Here is a 14,403-nt window from a genome sequence, read left to right as displayed (position 1 = left end):
CGGCATCAGGACAGGGTGGCGCCCAGCAGCTGAGAGGCAGGCAGTGCCAGGGATCATGTGTGAACACCACTCACCCTCCCTGTGCAGAGGGTGGGCACAGGGGCCTCCACTCCCCACATTACCTTTTGGCTGCTTTTATATTTATCCCAATGTTGAAACATCTTCAGCCATTTGTGGCATCGGGCAATTTCCTTCTTTGTTTGCTGTAAAATGAGAGATGATGGACTTAGCTGAGCTGCCGCGCTTTGTGGAGTGGCCCATGGATGCCACGTCACTCTTGTGCTTGGGGTCCTAATGGGACGGAACTGGAAAGAGCCAAACAAGGTGCAGAGCCTGGGGCTGAGACCCTCTGACTGGGTGAGCATGAGTGGCCTGGCCTGGTGAACACAGGACATGGTGCCCTCAGGCCACAATCACCCATGCCTTGATGGGGTCCCAGCCTCAATGTGGAGTCCTGCTGGCCAGTGGCAGTCACTCCTGTGCTGCGTGTGCAAATCTGGGATGGGCACGTTTGATAATCAGCCCCTGGGATGGAGTCCTTGGATCAGGAGCTCAGAATCTCGGCCCATCCTTGTGACTATGTGTCCTTCCTATGGACACCTGCCCGTGGCCACAGGCAGGCCAGGCTTGCCGAACAGGTGACCAACCAAGCCCTGGCAGAATGAACAGCTCTTACCTTCACCTCCTGGGTGGTGACACGGGGAAGCTCCTTCTCACTAAAAGGCAATGGAGTCAGAGCTGAGTACTTGCTGCAGGCCAGGAGCCATTTCCTTCCCTGAGCAGACCCTAAGGAAGGGCGGGCTCCCTTCCCATCCACCTGCTAGTTGCAGCCCCAGAGACCACATAGGAAAGGGAGGACAGGGCCTTTTTGCTGGCTGCCAGCCAGGATGGTCTGAGACACAAAAGCAAAGGAGCAGCAGGGCCAGCCAGGGCCGCTCAGGGGCCGTGGGCGCTGGGGATGCAGCGTGCACCTGCCCCTCCTGGGCTGCAGGCAGCGCCCTCTGGAAGAGGCGAGAGAGTCCAGAGCTGCTGAGAAACAGCACTGCCTGAGGGTCGGTTGGCTGGTCTCTGACAGCTGCCCCCAAGGAAGTTACCCCATCACCCTCATGGGGTCCAAGGTGTCTGGGTTGAGACCTTCCGAGTGTGTCAAGGGTGCACCCTGGAGCTGTCCCATGTAGCACCACACCCCGGCCAAGCTCTGAGCATCCAACACCCCCTGCCCGTGTCTGCACCCTGGCCGACGGTCATGCACGTTCCTTGACTTCACCCCATCCCGTCTGGCCCCCAGACCCTGCCGTCACCTCAGCCACTTTGACCCTGCTATTTCCCTTGCCCTGTGAGAGCCTCTGAATGTGGCCCCTCAGCCCCGCGATCAGCCCAAACTCCTGCCTTGTATCTGTTCTGCCTGTGCTGGGAGACACCACCGAGCGATAACTGAGGGCCCTTCAGGTGGCCGGGATCGCCCTGGGCCAGATCTCCAGCCTCAGCTGGCTGTTGGAGATGTCAGCGCTGTGTCCTCCTGCCTCCCCCTGCAGTGGCTTTCCTCCTCATGCCTTCTTGCCCTGTCTTGGCCCATGGCATCCTCTCCCCGCCCGCAGTGTTCCCGAGCAAGCAGAGAGTGGAGTCTCCAGTGGGCACTGCAGGCCTTGGGAGTGACCAAGGCCCCTGACGCTCAGGGGTCCCAGGTGGAGCTGCTGTCCCTGGCCCCACCTCATCCAGCCTGTCCACCCCCAGTGCCTTCACTCTATCCCCAGGCTCACTCAGTCAGACACATCCCCGAGTCACCTGTCACATCTGGTCCCCCGCAGCCCAGCTCCCCCAGGCTCTGTCCCTCTCTCCATCCTGTGACCTCAGGAAAGACAGACTCCAGGCTGGCCTCCTCCCCACCAGGCCTCACATGACCTCCCAGCACCAGACCAACGGTTCAGGTGGCCTTCATCTGCCACTCCTGCCTGCCTCCATGGCCTTCCCGCTTCCATTCCAGGGCTGGGGGCCTGTCCCTGCCCCTCATCTCACTACATGGCCACATTCTTCTGTACACTTTGTGACTTTTTTTGCCCCTCTGAGCCTGGCGGGACCTGATGGACAACTGTCCACATGCTGGACGAAGTGCCCTCATGCCCTCTGGTCCCACCCTGCTGAGCTGACAGCAGGACAGCTCCTTCTGGGGACAGGGCTCAGCCCTCAGGTTGCCTCTTTCTTTTGCAGACATAAAGGCCACACTTCTGAGCACCCGAGGGCCTTGCCCAACCACAGCTTGGTACCCCACCCTCTCCCCAGAGCTGCCTGGATGAACCACTGAACTGCAGCCATGTGCTGACCGGGGTGGACCTCTAGGAGAGCAAGGGACTCTTACCCCCCTGGGATAAAGGTCAGCACAAGCCTGGGAGACACGCCCTGCCTCATGCTGGCCCTTTCAAGGATGGATCCTGATGGAGTTTGGATGTGTTGTCCCCTCCAAAACTCATGTGTAAATTTGATCCCTGGGCCAGCTGGTGGCTCACTCGGGAGAGTGTGGCGCAGATAACACCAAGACCATGGGTTCGGATCCCATATAGGGATGGCCGGTTGGCTTACTTCGGAGAGTGTGGTGCTGACAACACCAAGTCAAGGGTTAAGATCCCCTTACCGGGCATCTTTGAAAAAAAAAAAAAAAAGAAAAAAAGAAAGAAATGAAATTTGATCTCCAATGTGGCAGTGTTGGAAACTGATTGAGTCATGGGGGTGGATCCCTCATGAATGGATTAATGCTCTCCCTAGGGGAGGGGGGAGTAATGAGTGAGTTCTTGCTCTATTACTTCCCACGAGAGCTGGTTATTTATAGGACCCCTGTCACCTCCTCTCTCTCTCTCTCTCTTGCTTCCTCTCTCGCCATGTGATCTGCTTGTACCCACTGGCTACCTGCCACTTTCCACCATGAGTAGAAAGAGCCTGAGGCCTGTGCCAGATGCAGCTGTCCTAGAGTCATAAGCCAAACAAACCTCCTTTCCTTATAAATTACCCAGTCTCAGGTATTTCTGTTATAGCAACACAAACGAACTGAAACAGAGCCCAACTCCGAGATAAGATGGGGGATGTCAGAGAACTCACTGCAGAAACCCGAGCCGGTCGATGCATCTGTAGATTTTGAACTCCTCATCCCAGTTTTTCACCATTGTCCCAGCTCGGTGTCCCTGCAACCCCGAGAAGGCCTGGAGTGAGGGGGCCATGGTGATGGGTTGGGGGCATGGGTGGCTTTGGATGGCTCCTCCCTCGCATGTGTCCCCAGGGAGCCCAGGCCCCTCTGACCTCAGGCACAGCAGAAGAGGCCAGGACTTGCCTGCCTCAAGGGAGCAGCCAACCCTGTACCTGCTGGTACTTCTCTATGATGTCTATCACCTCCTGGGCCCGCAGGGTCTCCATACCCGTCTTCATGTTTAATCTGCAAGACAAAAGTAATTCAAAGCTAGCACTGACCCTGAGAGCTTCAGAGAGTACCGCTAACTGCTCAGGTTGGGGATCCAAAATTCCACCAGCAACACCCCCACCCTCCACCCCCACCCCCCATTACAAAGGGACCAGACTCTGTCTCCACCCCACAGTGGTCTCGAGGGTTTCTTCCCCTGGCCAAGGTTAAGCACCTGCCTGAGGACCTGAGAACCAGGGACCTGGAAGGTGAGGCCTGTTGTCCCCAAGGTCCCTGCGCAGACACACACATGTGTTACCTGCTCAGCATGAAGGGCCCTGATGGGCCGTTCTGGGCACCAGGAAGCAGAATGTGATTTAGAGACCACAGGTCTCTATACGATTAGCCTCCCAGATGATCTCAGGAAACACACAGTCGTCCAATTCTTTAGAGGCAAAAAGAAATCTCATGAGTGCTGCATTCTACTTATATCTTAGCACCAGCCAAGCAGGAAGGTTCTGGGTTTGGGCAAAAGGGTGACCTATGTGACTTTGAAGTAGCCTCTGTGCTTGTTGAGGCCATGCCTTAGGCAAGAGGGACACTGGAGTTTACAGTTCTGAGCGTGGCAGTATCAGAAGGGGCTCCGTCTTTTTCCCAGGCACAGATCAGAAACTAGTGAGCTCTGGGGATGTGTCCTGGAGCACAGTCAGAGACATGGTCCTACTTTGGAGACGGTCCCAAGGGATTACCCATGAGGGGAGGGGTGGATGAGGCCTCTAGAGGACAAGACAGAGGGTGAGCCCCTTTCCCCACACCCTGGCCCGCAGGGCAGACACTTGTCACCTGCCTGGCCTCCCTCAGTGGTTTCTTCCCTGTCCACGACTGCCCCAAGACAGAGGGCTCCCCACCTTGCTCCCAGCCTAGGGACCTCACAATTGGGTGGGCCTTACATAGGCCATAAGTGATGCTCTATGATGTCAGAGGTGACCAGATGCCCACCTGGGGTGACCCATCTCCCATCACAGACCAGGGCGCAGGCCGCCCCTCCACCCCACTCTCCATCTTCACGGCCCACGGAGACCCCACTTCAGTGGCTCTTCCAGGGGCAGGCTCTGCCTCGTCATGGTTTGGAATCTCAGGAAGAACCTGAATCTAGGGAGGGAGGCTGCAGAGGCCAGAAGTTGTGTCTAACATGACACAAGGCAGGGCGGAGGGCACAGCCAAGGGTCACCTCTGGGTCCCAGGCCCAGTTACCTCCTGTCTGACCCCAGGCTTCTCACCTGCCAAATGGACACATTAGGCTTAGCCCCACGGAGTGTCTGTGAGGATGAATGGGACAACTGTATATGCGGTTAGCACAGAACAGGCACCTGGTGAGGCCCAGTGGGCATCACCCTCGGCAGCCACCCAGCGAGGCCCGGGCCACCCACCTGGTAGCACCTGTGTGGAAATCAGCAGGAAGGGAAGAGAGCAGGTCACACTCACCTGAATCTGTTCACCTGTGCAGAGATGTACCTGTAGCCTACAAAAGGGACCTGCACCCACAGCTCACAGACTCCAGAATGAGCCTCCTACTGCCACAGAACTCAGAGGCAGCGGTGCTTGGCAACAGTGACATCATGGGGTTCCATCACCCCATCACAGTGGGCCCCTCCCAGGGTCAGCAGAGCCCAATGCCACATCCTCCACCCTCTTAACTGTCCACCTGTGTGGGTGCGTGTGTGTTTGTGCATGTGAGTGTGCACATGTGCGTGCATGAACACATTTGTGCCCACTTCTGTGCCAGGCCTTGGTGCTCTTCTCAAGTGTGCAGGCAGGTCTTCATCACTGTCACCCCCAGGGCGCATGGCTCTCCTCACCGAGGGCACGGGTGCTGTCCCATCTTTGCTGTGCCCACCTGGGGTAGGCTCTTGGATGCAGAAGGGGGACGCTGGAGGGCTGGCCCCCCAGCAGGTGCGGCTAAGGTCATGTGTGACATACCTGCCCTGCCTGGCAGGTCAGTAATCACCACTTTTCTCCCAGTAGTTCTCAGGGGTGCTGTGACTATTCCCCCCCCCACAGATGGAGGCAACGAGTCCTCACAGTCACACCCACAGCACCAAGTCCCACGGTGGCCAGCTGAGCAGACCCCACTGACCATATTCTCTTCTGACTGGGCACGGGGCTGGAGTGAGCCCAGGAGGGAGGCAGGTGGATTCAGCTCTCAGACCTCAGCGTCTGTCTCTCCTGTGTCAGCTGGGCTCTTCCATCTGTCATCTCCATCTATAAAATCTGCTGTGGCCCCCGACAATGAAACTGGAAGGAAATGGGGTCACTTATTCCTGCAACCTTCCATCCCCTCAGAAGTCTTCCCGTGGCTCCAAGGCCATCCCCTCCTGCCTCCTCCTGCTCTCATTCTTGTAGAAGGAAAACTTGTCCTTTGCAACAACATGGATCAACCTTGGGGACATCATGCTAAGTGATATCGGGCAGTCACAAAATGACAAATACTGTAGGATTCCACTGACATGGGCCTAAACTAGTCACAGTCATCAAAGCGGAATGGAATGGTGGTCTTTAGGGGTAGGGGAGGGTCACGAGGGAGCTGCTGTGGAAAAGGTATGACATTTTGATTATGGTAGAGGAGTAGGTTCTAGAGATCTGCCGCACAGCATCCTGCCTGTATTTAATGCTGAACTGTACATTTAAACATTTCTACTAACACTGGGAGATCCATACGTGAGTGCACGTGTGTGTGTGAGCATGCATGTGTGTGCTTTTGTGCGTATTTATCAGGTCTATTTTTCTTTGAGTTGTATTTCATTACATGATGTATCATAGTATTTTATCCATTCATTTCTTAAAACATATTTAGGTTGCTTCTAGGTTTGCCTATTATGACTAAGGACTCTATAAGCATCTGTGTACAGGTGTCTGTGTGGACATAAACTTTTCTTTTTCATTTATTTATTTAGTTATTTATTTTGCAGCTTGGGACTTACTTAACTTTTTGCATATGTGCAAAGCCTGAAGGGACATAGCTTTGTTGGGAAATTGGGGTTATTCATCTTATTTTATAGTGGGGGTTGGGGTCAGTGCCACGGCTCAGCATCTCCTCCCTGGCCCTGTGGACAGGGGGTCAGATGGGACCCCAAGCATCGCCCCCTCGTCCTGGTGTACCTGCCCAACCTTTTTTTTTTTTTTTTTTTTTTTAGGGTGAAGACCAGGGGTGTGATGGCTGAGACGTACGGTGAGCCTGAGCTGACCTTTATATAAAAAACTTAAAGTTCTTTCCAGCGTGGCTGTGCCATGTCTCTTTCCCACCAGTGATGTCTTAGAGTTTCTGTCGCTCCACATCCCTACCAGCCTTTAGATTTTCATTCATTTTTATCTAAACATTCTAATAGGTGTGCAGTGGGATTTGATTGTGGTTTCAATTTGCCATTCCTATGACTGATGGTGCTGAGCATCCTGTCATGGCTTTATTTAAAAATTCCATTTTATTTGTACTTGTTTTTGTGGGGTTCAGTGTGCTGTTTCCATACATGTATAAGCTGCAGAATGAGTCACTTCGGGTAGATAGCAGTTTTGTACCCATTAGTCTACACCTCCTCCTCCCCACCTCCCTCCCCTCCCAGCCTCTGGTAACCATTACTCTACTTTTATGAGAACCACTTTTTTATTTCTCTTTGCTTACCCATATGGGTGAGACTGATACAGGAGTTGCTCAGTTACCTGGGCTCGGGTTTCAGGACATGCCTGTGGGTTTCCTGCCACTCCCTGAGGTCTCAGGACCCCTCCTCTGAGTTCTCCCCTAGGGGAAAGTTACTGTTGCCAGTTAGACCTGTTTTCAGCACCAATACAGGGAAAATGTGACCACAAGGGGCTGGCTTTTGCAATCCAGTGGCTGGGCGTGCTCAGTAGAGAGCACAGAACATTCTTGCATATGCCTGATGCATATAACCGGGAACTAAACCTGAACTGAATTCATTAGAGAAACTATAAAAGCCAAATCCCAGTGAAGGTGGGGCCATTGCTCACTTTCCCATGGAAAAACAGACACACCGATCGATGGAATAGAATAGAGAATCCAGAAATCAACCCACACACCTACAGCCATCTGGTCTTTGACAAAGGTACCAAGCCTATACACTGGGGAAGAGACTGCCTCTTCAGCAAATGGTGCTGGAATAACTGGATATCCATATGCAGGAGAATGAAACTAGACCCATACCTCTCACTGTATACTAAAATCAACTCAAAATGGATTAAAGAATTAAACATACACCCTGAAACAATAAAACTTGTTAAAGAAAACATGTGAGAAACACTTCACGAAGTAGGACAGGGCAGAGACTTCATGAATACGACCCCAAAGGGCAACCATGGAAAAATAAACAAATGGGATTATATCAAACTAAAAAGCTTCTGCACAGCAAAATAAACAATTAACAGAGTTTAAAGACAACAAGCAGAGTGGGAGAAAATATTTGCAAAATATACCTCTGACAAAGGATTAATATCCAGAATATACAAGGAACTGAAACAACTTTGCAACAAAAAAACAAGTAACCCAATTAAAAAATGAGTAAAACAGCTAAATAGGCATTTCTCAAAGGAAGATATATAAATGGCCAACAGACACATGAAAAAATGCTCAACATCACTCAGGATTCAGGAGATGCAAATCAAAACCACTTTGAGGTAACATCTACCCCAAGTTAGGATGGCTAATATCCAAAAGGCTGTGAATGATCAATGCTGGCGAAGTTGTGGAGAAAAAGGAACGCTTATAACATTGTTGGTGGGACTGCAAAATGTTGCAGCCTCTATGGAAAATGGTATGGAGGTTCCTCAAACAATTGCAGATAGATCTACCATATGACCCAGCTATCCTACTGCTGGGAATATACCCAGAAGAATGGAAATCATCCAGTCGAAGGTATACCTGTTCCCCAATGTTCATCGCAGCACTGTTTACAATAGCTAAGAGTTGGAGCCAGCCTAAATGTCCATCATCAGATGAGTGGATATGGAAAATGTGGTATATCTACACAATGGAATACTACTCAGCTATAAAAACGAATGAAATACTGCCATTTGCAACAACATGGATGGACCTTGAGAGAATTATATTAAGTGAAACAAATCAGGCACAGAAAGAGAAATACCACATGTTCTCACTTATTGGTGGGAGCTAAAAATTAATATATAAATTCACGCACACACACACACACACACACAAAACCGGGGAGGGGGGGGGGAAGAAGATATAACAACCACAATTACTTGAAGTTGATACGACAAGCAAACAGAAAGGACATTGTTGGGGGGGAGGGGGGAAGGAGAAGGGAGGGAGGTTTTGGTGATGGGGAGCAATAATCAGCCACAATATATATCGACAAAATAAAATTTAATAAATAAATAAATAAATAAAAAGTAAAAAAAAAAAAAAAAAAAATGAAATACTGCCATTTGCACCAACATGGATGGACCTAGAGAGAATTATATTAAGTGAAATGAGTCAGGCACTGAAAAGAATATCACATTTTCTCATTTATTTGTGGGAGCTAAAAATAAATAAATAAATACACATATAAACCGGGTGTGGGGGAGTAGAAGACAGAACAATTACAATTCCTTGAAGTTGATATGACAAGCTAAGAGGAAGGACATTGTTGGGAGGGATGCAGGCAAGGGAGGAGAGAGGGAGGTTTCGGTAATGGGCTACAATAATTAACCACATTGTATATTGACAAAATAAAATAAATTTTTTTTTAAAAAAAGACCCTTTGTTTACATCCTAGCTCGGCAAGTTTCTACCTCTGTACACTGTTGAAGCATCTTAGCCTCTCAGTACCTTAATTTCTTTCTCAGCAAATTGAGATAATAATATTATCTTCTTCATATAATTATTATGATAATTACATATGCCAGTATTTGTGAAGTGCATAGAATAGTGTTTGGCACATAGGAAGCATTGCAAAAGATTTTGATGAATAGATAATAATATACACATATGCACATAAATTACACTAGAATCTATTTAATCTCAGATGTTTGTCCCAAACCCCATATAGTAATCACACCAAATATAAGACAATAACAGCCCCCAGATACTTACAAGGCAAAGCTCTGAACAGGTTGTGACATAAAGCTTACTCCACACCACTACCTACTCCTTGAATTAGCACCTTTCTCAGTGCCAGCTTCACATCCTTGTTTCTCAAGGTATATATCAAAGGATTCAGGGAAGAGGTGACAATATTATTCAACACCTCAACCACAGAATCCAGCCAAGGGCTGGAGGCAGGTCGGAGGTAAATGAGAATCACAGGTCCGTAGAACAGCAGGATGGAAGTCTCAAGGGCACTGCAGGTTGAGAAGGCCCTGCGCCTGCCTTCTGAGGAACGAATCTTCGATATAGAGGTGACAGTGCAAATGTAAGAAGTGAGGTTAGGGGCCGACCCCGTGGTGCACTCGGGAGAGTGCGGCGCTGGGAGCGCAGCAGTGCTCCCGCTGTGGGTTCGGATGCTATATAAGGATGGCCGGTGCGCTCACTGGCTGAGCGCGGTGCGGCTGGTCACAAAAAGACAAAAAAAAAAAAAAAAAAAAAGAGAGAGAAGTGAGGTCAGGAAGAAAACATGCGAGTGCAACAATGCCTGCATTGATGAAACTCACCATGTGCGCTAGAGAGGTGTCTGCACAGGCCAGGGGCAGCACCACCGGGATATCACACAAAAAATCGTTCACCTCATTGAAGCCACAGAAGGGTAAGTTAAAGACGAGGAACATGAGAACAGATGCGTGCAGAGAGGCCCCCAGCCAGGTGGCTAGAGTCAGGACGGTGCACACCTGATGGCTCATGATGACCGTGTATTGCAGAGGGTGACAGACGGCCATAGAGTGGTCATAAGCCATCACAGTGTAGAGGAAGCACTCAGTGCAGCCCAGGAAGTGGTAAAAGAAGAGCTGGCAGGCACAGCCCTGGTAAGAGATGGTGTGGCTTTGCCCCATTAGGTAGAGCATCATTTTGGGTGAAGTCACTGAAGGGAAAAATATGTCAAACACTGACAGGTTTCCCAGGAAGAAATACATGGGGGTGTGGAGGTTGGAGGAAGGAAGGATGGCCAGAAGAATGGGCAGGTTCCCCAGCAGAGTGAGCAGGTAGAAGGCCAGAAATAAGACAAAGAGCACATTTTCCAGCCCTTTTGTATGAGGAATTCCCATCAGGAGGAATTCAGTTACTGATGTGTGATTCCTCATCTTCATGTCTAGTTAGTCCTGGAAGATCAAAGAGTGGCCTCACTGAGATGTTTTAAGCCCCCACCCCCACCCCGTAACATCTTTATAGAAACCACTGGAAACTGGTAATAAGTATATACTGTAAAAAACTTCTAAATAGGGGTCAGTTCAATTCTGTCATTAATGTCTGACATTTAGGTAAGTCATTTATTTATTTTCATCTCTTTTCTCAAAGCAAAATGAAGAGATAATGCTAAAGGCAGTACACAGGAGAGGGCATAGAATAAACTTTACAACTGGACACATCTAAGATTAAATGCTAAATCTTCCCTTCCCACTGTGTGACTTTGAAAAAAAATCTCTATATCTTCTCTGAATCTGTATAAATAGTATAATGAGATCTCATAGTTCGTGCGAGGATCAATGCTTTAATAGGTCTATAAAGTGCCTAGCATAATGCCTGATCCTACCCATCCTTGTAAAAAAAAAAAGTATTGAAGACACAAATGTTCTGACTTTGATGAGCCTTCATTCCACAGTATTTCTCCCGGTTGACTTGAAGCAGTTCTGGGTCACCTACTGATGTGAATGATTCATGAAGCTGCTTTCTCCATCACCAGCTGGAGCAAAAGAAAACTGAGAATTTTCTAGTGTGAATAAAGTAAAACAGAATGGAAAAGAAGATACTTAGTGTAGTAGAAAGCAATAGACAATTACCAATATTTAAAATATTCATCTTCTTTCAATATAGAATTTAGTCTCTCCTAGGAACCATGTCTGCCACATGGCTGAACATATGAATTCACCATGAAAGCTTTTAAGGTTTAGTGACATTAGTCGGGGAATATTTTTAAGGAAACACCATGGAGTCAACTAAGTCAGTATTAGCCCAAACTGCAATAGAGCCAGTTCCCACACCCTCTCCACCTTCCTCTAGTGCACACGCCCATCAGGAGATGACAAGATGAGCAGAAGAGAGCATTCTGGGGAAAATCACTTACACGCGGAAGGGAAATGTGTCCAACTTGTCTGAAAACCAGACCTCATATCCACCCCACCCCTGTTCCTTTGCCTTTAGAACATCTGTGGCTCTGAGGACAGAAACGATGAATGAACATTCTTCTTTCTCAGATTCAGCCTCTGAGACCTGAAAATCCAGACCCAGCAGTGCCTCTGGCCCCTGAGTGAAGGAGCAGCAATCATCCCCCAAAAGAGAATAAATGTCTTTACAAACATGACTTCAAAAGCACAGGCAACTAAAGCAAAAATAAGCAAATGGGATTATTTCAAACTCAAATCTTCTCCAGAGAAAGAGAAACAATTAATGGAACAAAGAAGCAACCTAGAATGTGGGAAAAAATATTTTCAGACTGTGCATCTGACATAGGATTAATATTCAGAAGGTTGGAGAAAATGCTGAAATAATTTCTCACGAGACTTCTTTGTTCTTGAAGTAATATCTTGTCCTTGAAACTATGCTTACTCTGGCCATTAATCACTGCTTACTCTTTTGGCTTTTGTGAGAAGAATTTATCTGCACCGACCACATATGCCCTGGAAGAGTCCGCTTATAAGAAGCCTTGTCAGACCTAGGTTTGGGGTCCAGATTTTCAGAGCACGAGCTCATCTGAGCCCACAAGCATAATAAACACCTGGCTCTCCAACCCTCCAAGTGTTCGACTGCTTCCTTGCTGAGTTCCCTTCCACAACAAGAATATATAAGGAACTTAAACAACTAAACAATAAAAAAACAAGTAACCTGACATAAAATGGGCAAAGGAGCTGAACAGGAATTTCTCAGAAGAAGATATGCAAATGGCCAACAGACACATGAAAAAATCCTCAGCATCATACAATGTACCAATCCATTTTGTGTTGCTACAACAGAATACCTGAGACTGGGTAATTTATAAAGAAAAATGAAATTTATTGCTTACAGTTTCTGAGGCTGGAAAGTCCAAAGTCCATCTGGTGGTGGCAACAGTGACCCAGGAATCTCACATTGCAAGACAGCAGAAGCAGAGACAGCAGGGGAGAGAAAGACAGACAGTCCTCTTCTTTTAAAGCCCTCAGAAACACACCCCTGACCACCATTTTTAATCCATCCACTACTGCTTGGTCCTACAATCCCATCACCTCTTTAAGGAACTACCTTTCAATTACCATAATAGTATTTCCCACCCTCTTAACAGTCACAGTGGGGGCTAAGTTTCTAATATGTAAAACTTGGGGAACAATTAAAGCCTCAGGAGTTTTGGGGGGACATAATTCAATCCACTACACTCAACATCAGAAAAATCCAAATCAAAATCACACTGAGATATCATCTCACCCCAGTTTGACTGGCTCTTATCAAAAAGATAGAGAATAGCAAATGCAGGCAAGGATGTGGAGAAAGGGGAATGCTCCTACACTGTTGGTGGGACTGTAAATTGGTGCAGCCATTATGGAAAACGGTATGGCGTTTCCTCAAACAACTACAGATACAACTGCCATAAGATCCAGCAATCCCAGAGCTTGTTATATACTCAAAGGAATGGAAGTCATCATGTCAAAGGGATACCATGTTTATTGCAGCTCTATTTACAATAGCCAAGAGTTGGACCCAACCTAAATGTCCATCATCAGATGACTGGATAAGGAAAATGTGGTATATATACACAATGGATTACTATTCTGCCATAAAAAGTAATGAAATACTACCATTCACAGCAGCATGGGTGAACTTAGAGAAAGTCGTATCAAGTGAAATAAGCCATGCACAGAAAGAGAAATTACGCTTGTCCTCACTCAAAAGTGGGGGCTAAAAAATAAATAAATTTTTAAAAAAGAAAGAAAGGAATATATGATAATCGCAATACTATGTTGAACTTTCAAAAGGGGAGAAGAGAACTAAAGTTACTAGAGGTAAGATAGGGGAGAAAGAGGGGAGATCAGGAGGAATTGGAAAAGGGACACAGAAAATGATTACACTGTACAGTATTGAATATACTAATTATCATGATTTGAATATCACATATTGCGCACAGGTATTGATATTTAACTCTGTATCTCACAGATATGTACAATCAAGTATGTTACACTAAAAATAAAACAAAATAGAATAAAATAAAAATAAATCCATGGCCAAGAGCAGTAAAAAATAAAACGAAAAACTTATGCTCAATTCTAACAGAAGGTAATATTTTGAGTGTTAATTTAAAAAGTAAACATGCCAAATTATGCATTCTGACCCATTATCTTATTCTTTAGCTTTGCATTAAATCAAATCATCATAAAAGCTTACTTGTTTTATAACTAGCATTTTTTATATATTTAAATAGCTTTATTGAGATATAATTTACAAACCATAAAACTCACTTGTTTTAAGTGCACAACAATTCTATGAATATATATTTACAAAGGGTACATATGAGGGTACTTTAAAAAGTTTGTGGACAAGTAGAATTAAAACATAACACAAGTGTTACCATAAGCTTTTTGAAGACCCCACATACAAGTATGTACATAATTGTAAGACTATCATCATAATTTAATTCTAGAACATTTCCCTCGCACACAAAACAATGTCGTGGCCATTTACTATCATTCCCATGCCCACTCCCACCCCAGCTCTAGGCCACAAAACTAATCTTCTTTCTGAATGTCTATATTTGCCTTTTTTGGACATTTCTTTTAAGTGCAATTGTAAAATATGTGTTCTTTTTGATCTGGAGTCTCCCACTCAGCATGATGTTTTTGAAATTTATCTCCGTTGTTGTATGTACCAATATTTTGTTCCTCTATACTGATGA

The 14,403-nt window shown here is 47.1% G+C and overlaps 1 protein-coding gene across 1 annotated transcript; it reads right to left on the bottom strand.

Moving 5' to 3' along the window:
* Positions 1–9,522: 9,522 nt before the first annotated feature.
* On the bottom strand, positions 9,523–10,636 carry LOC134377112 (putative olfactory receptor 10D4). Its single transcript, XM_063095728.1, has 2 exons — positions 10,002–10,636; positions 9,523–9,826 (listed from the first exon to the last, which is right to left on the bottom strand). Exons 1-2 carry the CDS (start codon positions 10,634–10,636, stop codon positions 9,523–9,525), a joined length of 939 nt encoding a protein of 312 aa, XP_062951798.1.
* Between the last annotated feature and the right edge of the window lie 3,767 nt (positions 10,637–14,403).

The sequence above is a fragment of the Cynocephalus volans genome, chromosome 4, assembly GCF_027409185.1.
Source record: "Cynocephalus volans isolate mCynVol1 chromosome 4, mCynVol1.pri, whole genome shotgun sequence".
NCBI classification, from domain to species: Eukaryota; Metazoa; Chordata; class Mammalia; order Dermoptera; family Cynocephalidae; genus Cynocephalus; species Cynocephalus volans.
Note: the sequence above shows the minus strand (reverse complement) of the source record. Positions and strands in the feature narration are given on the sequence as shown.

Bases quoted from the DNA above. Each gene is read 5' to 3' on its own strand.
- LOC134377112 (XM_063095728.1), bottom strand. From the start codon at position 10,636: ATGAAGATGAGGAATCACACATCAGTAACTGAATTCCTCCTGATGGGA. The intron at 9,827-10,001 runs TCCTGACCTCAC...CACGGGGTCGGC, and splicing joins GTTGCACTCGCATGTTTTCT to CCCTAACCTCACTTCTTACA.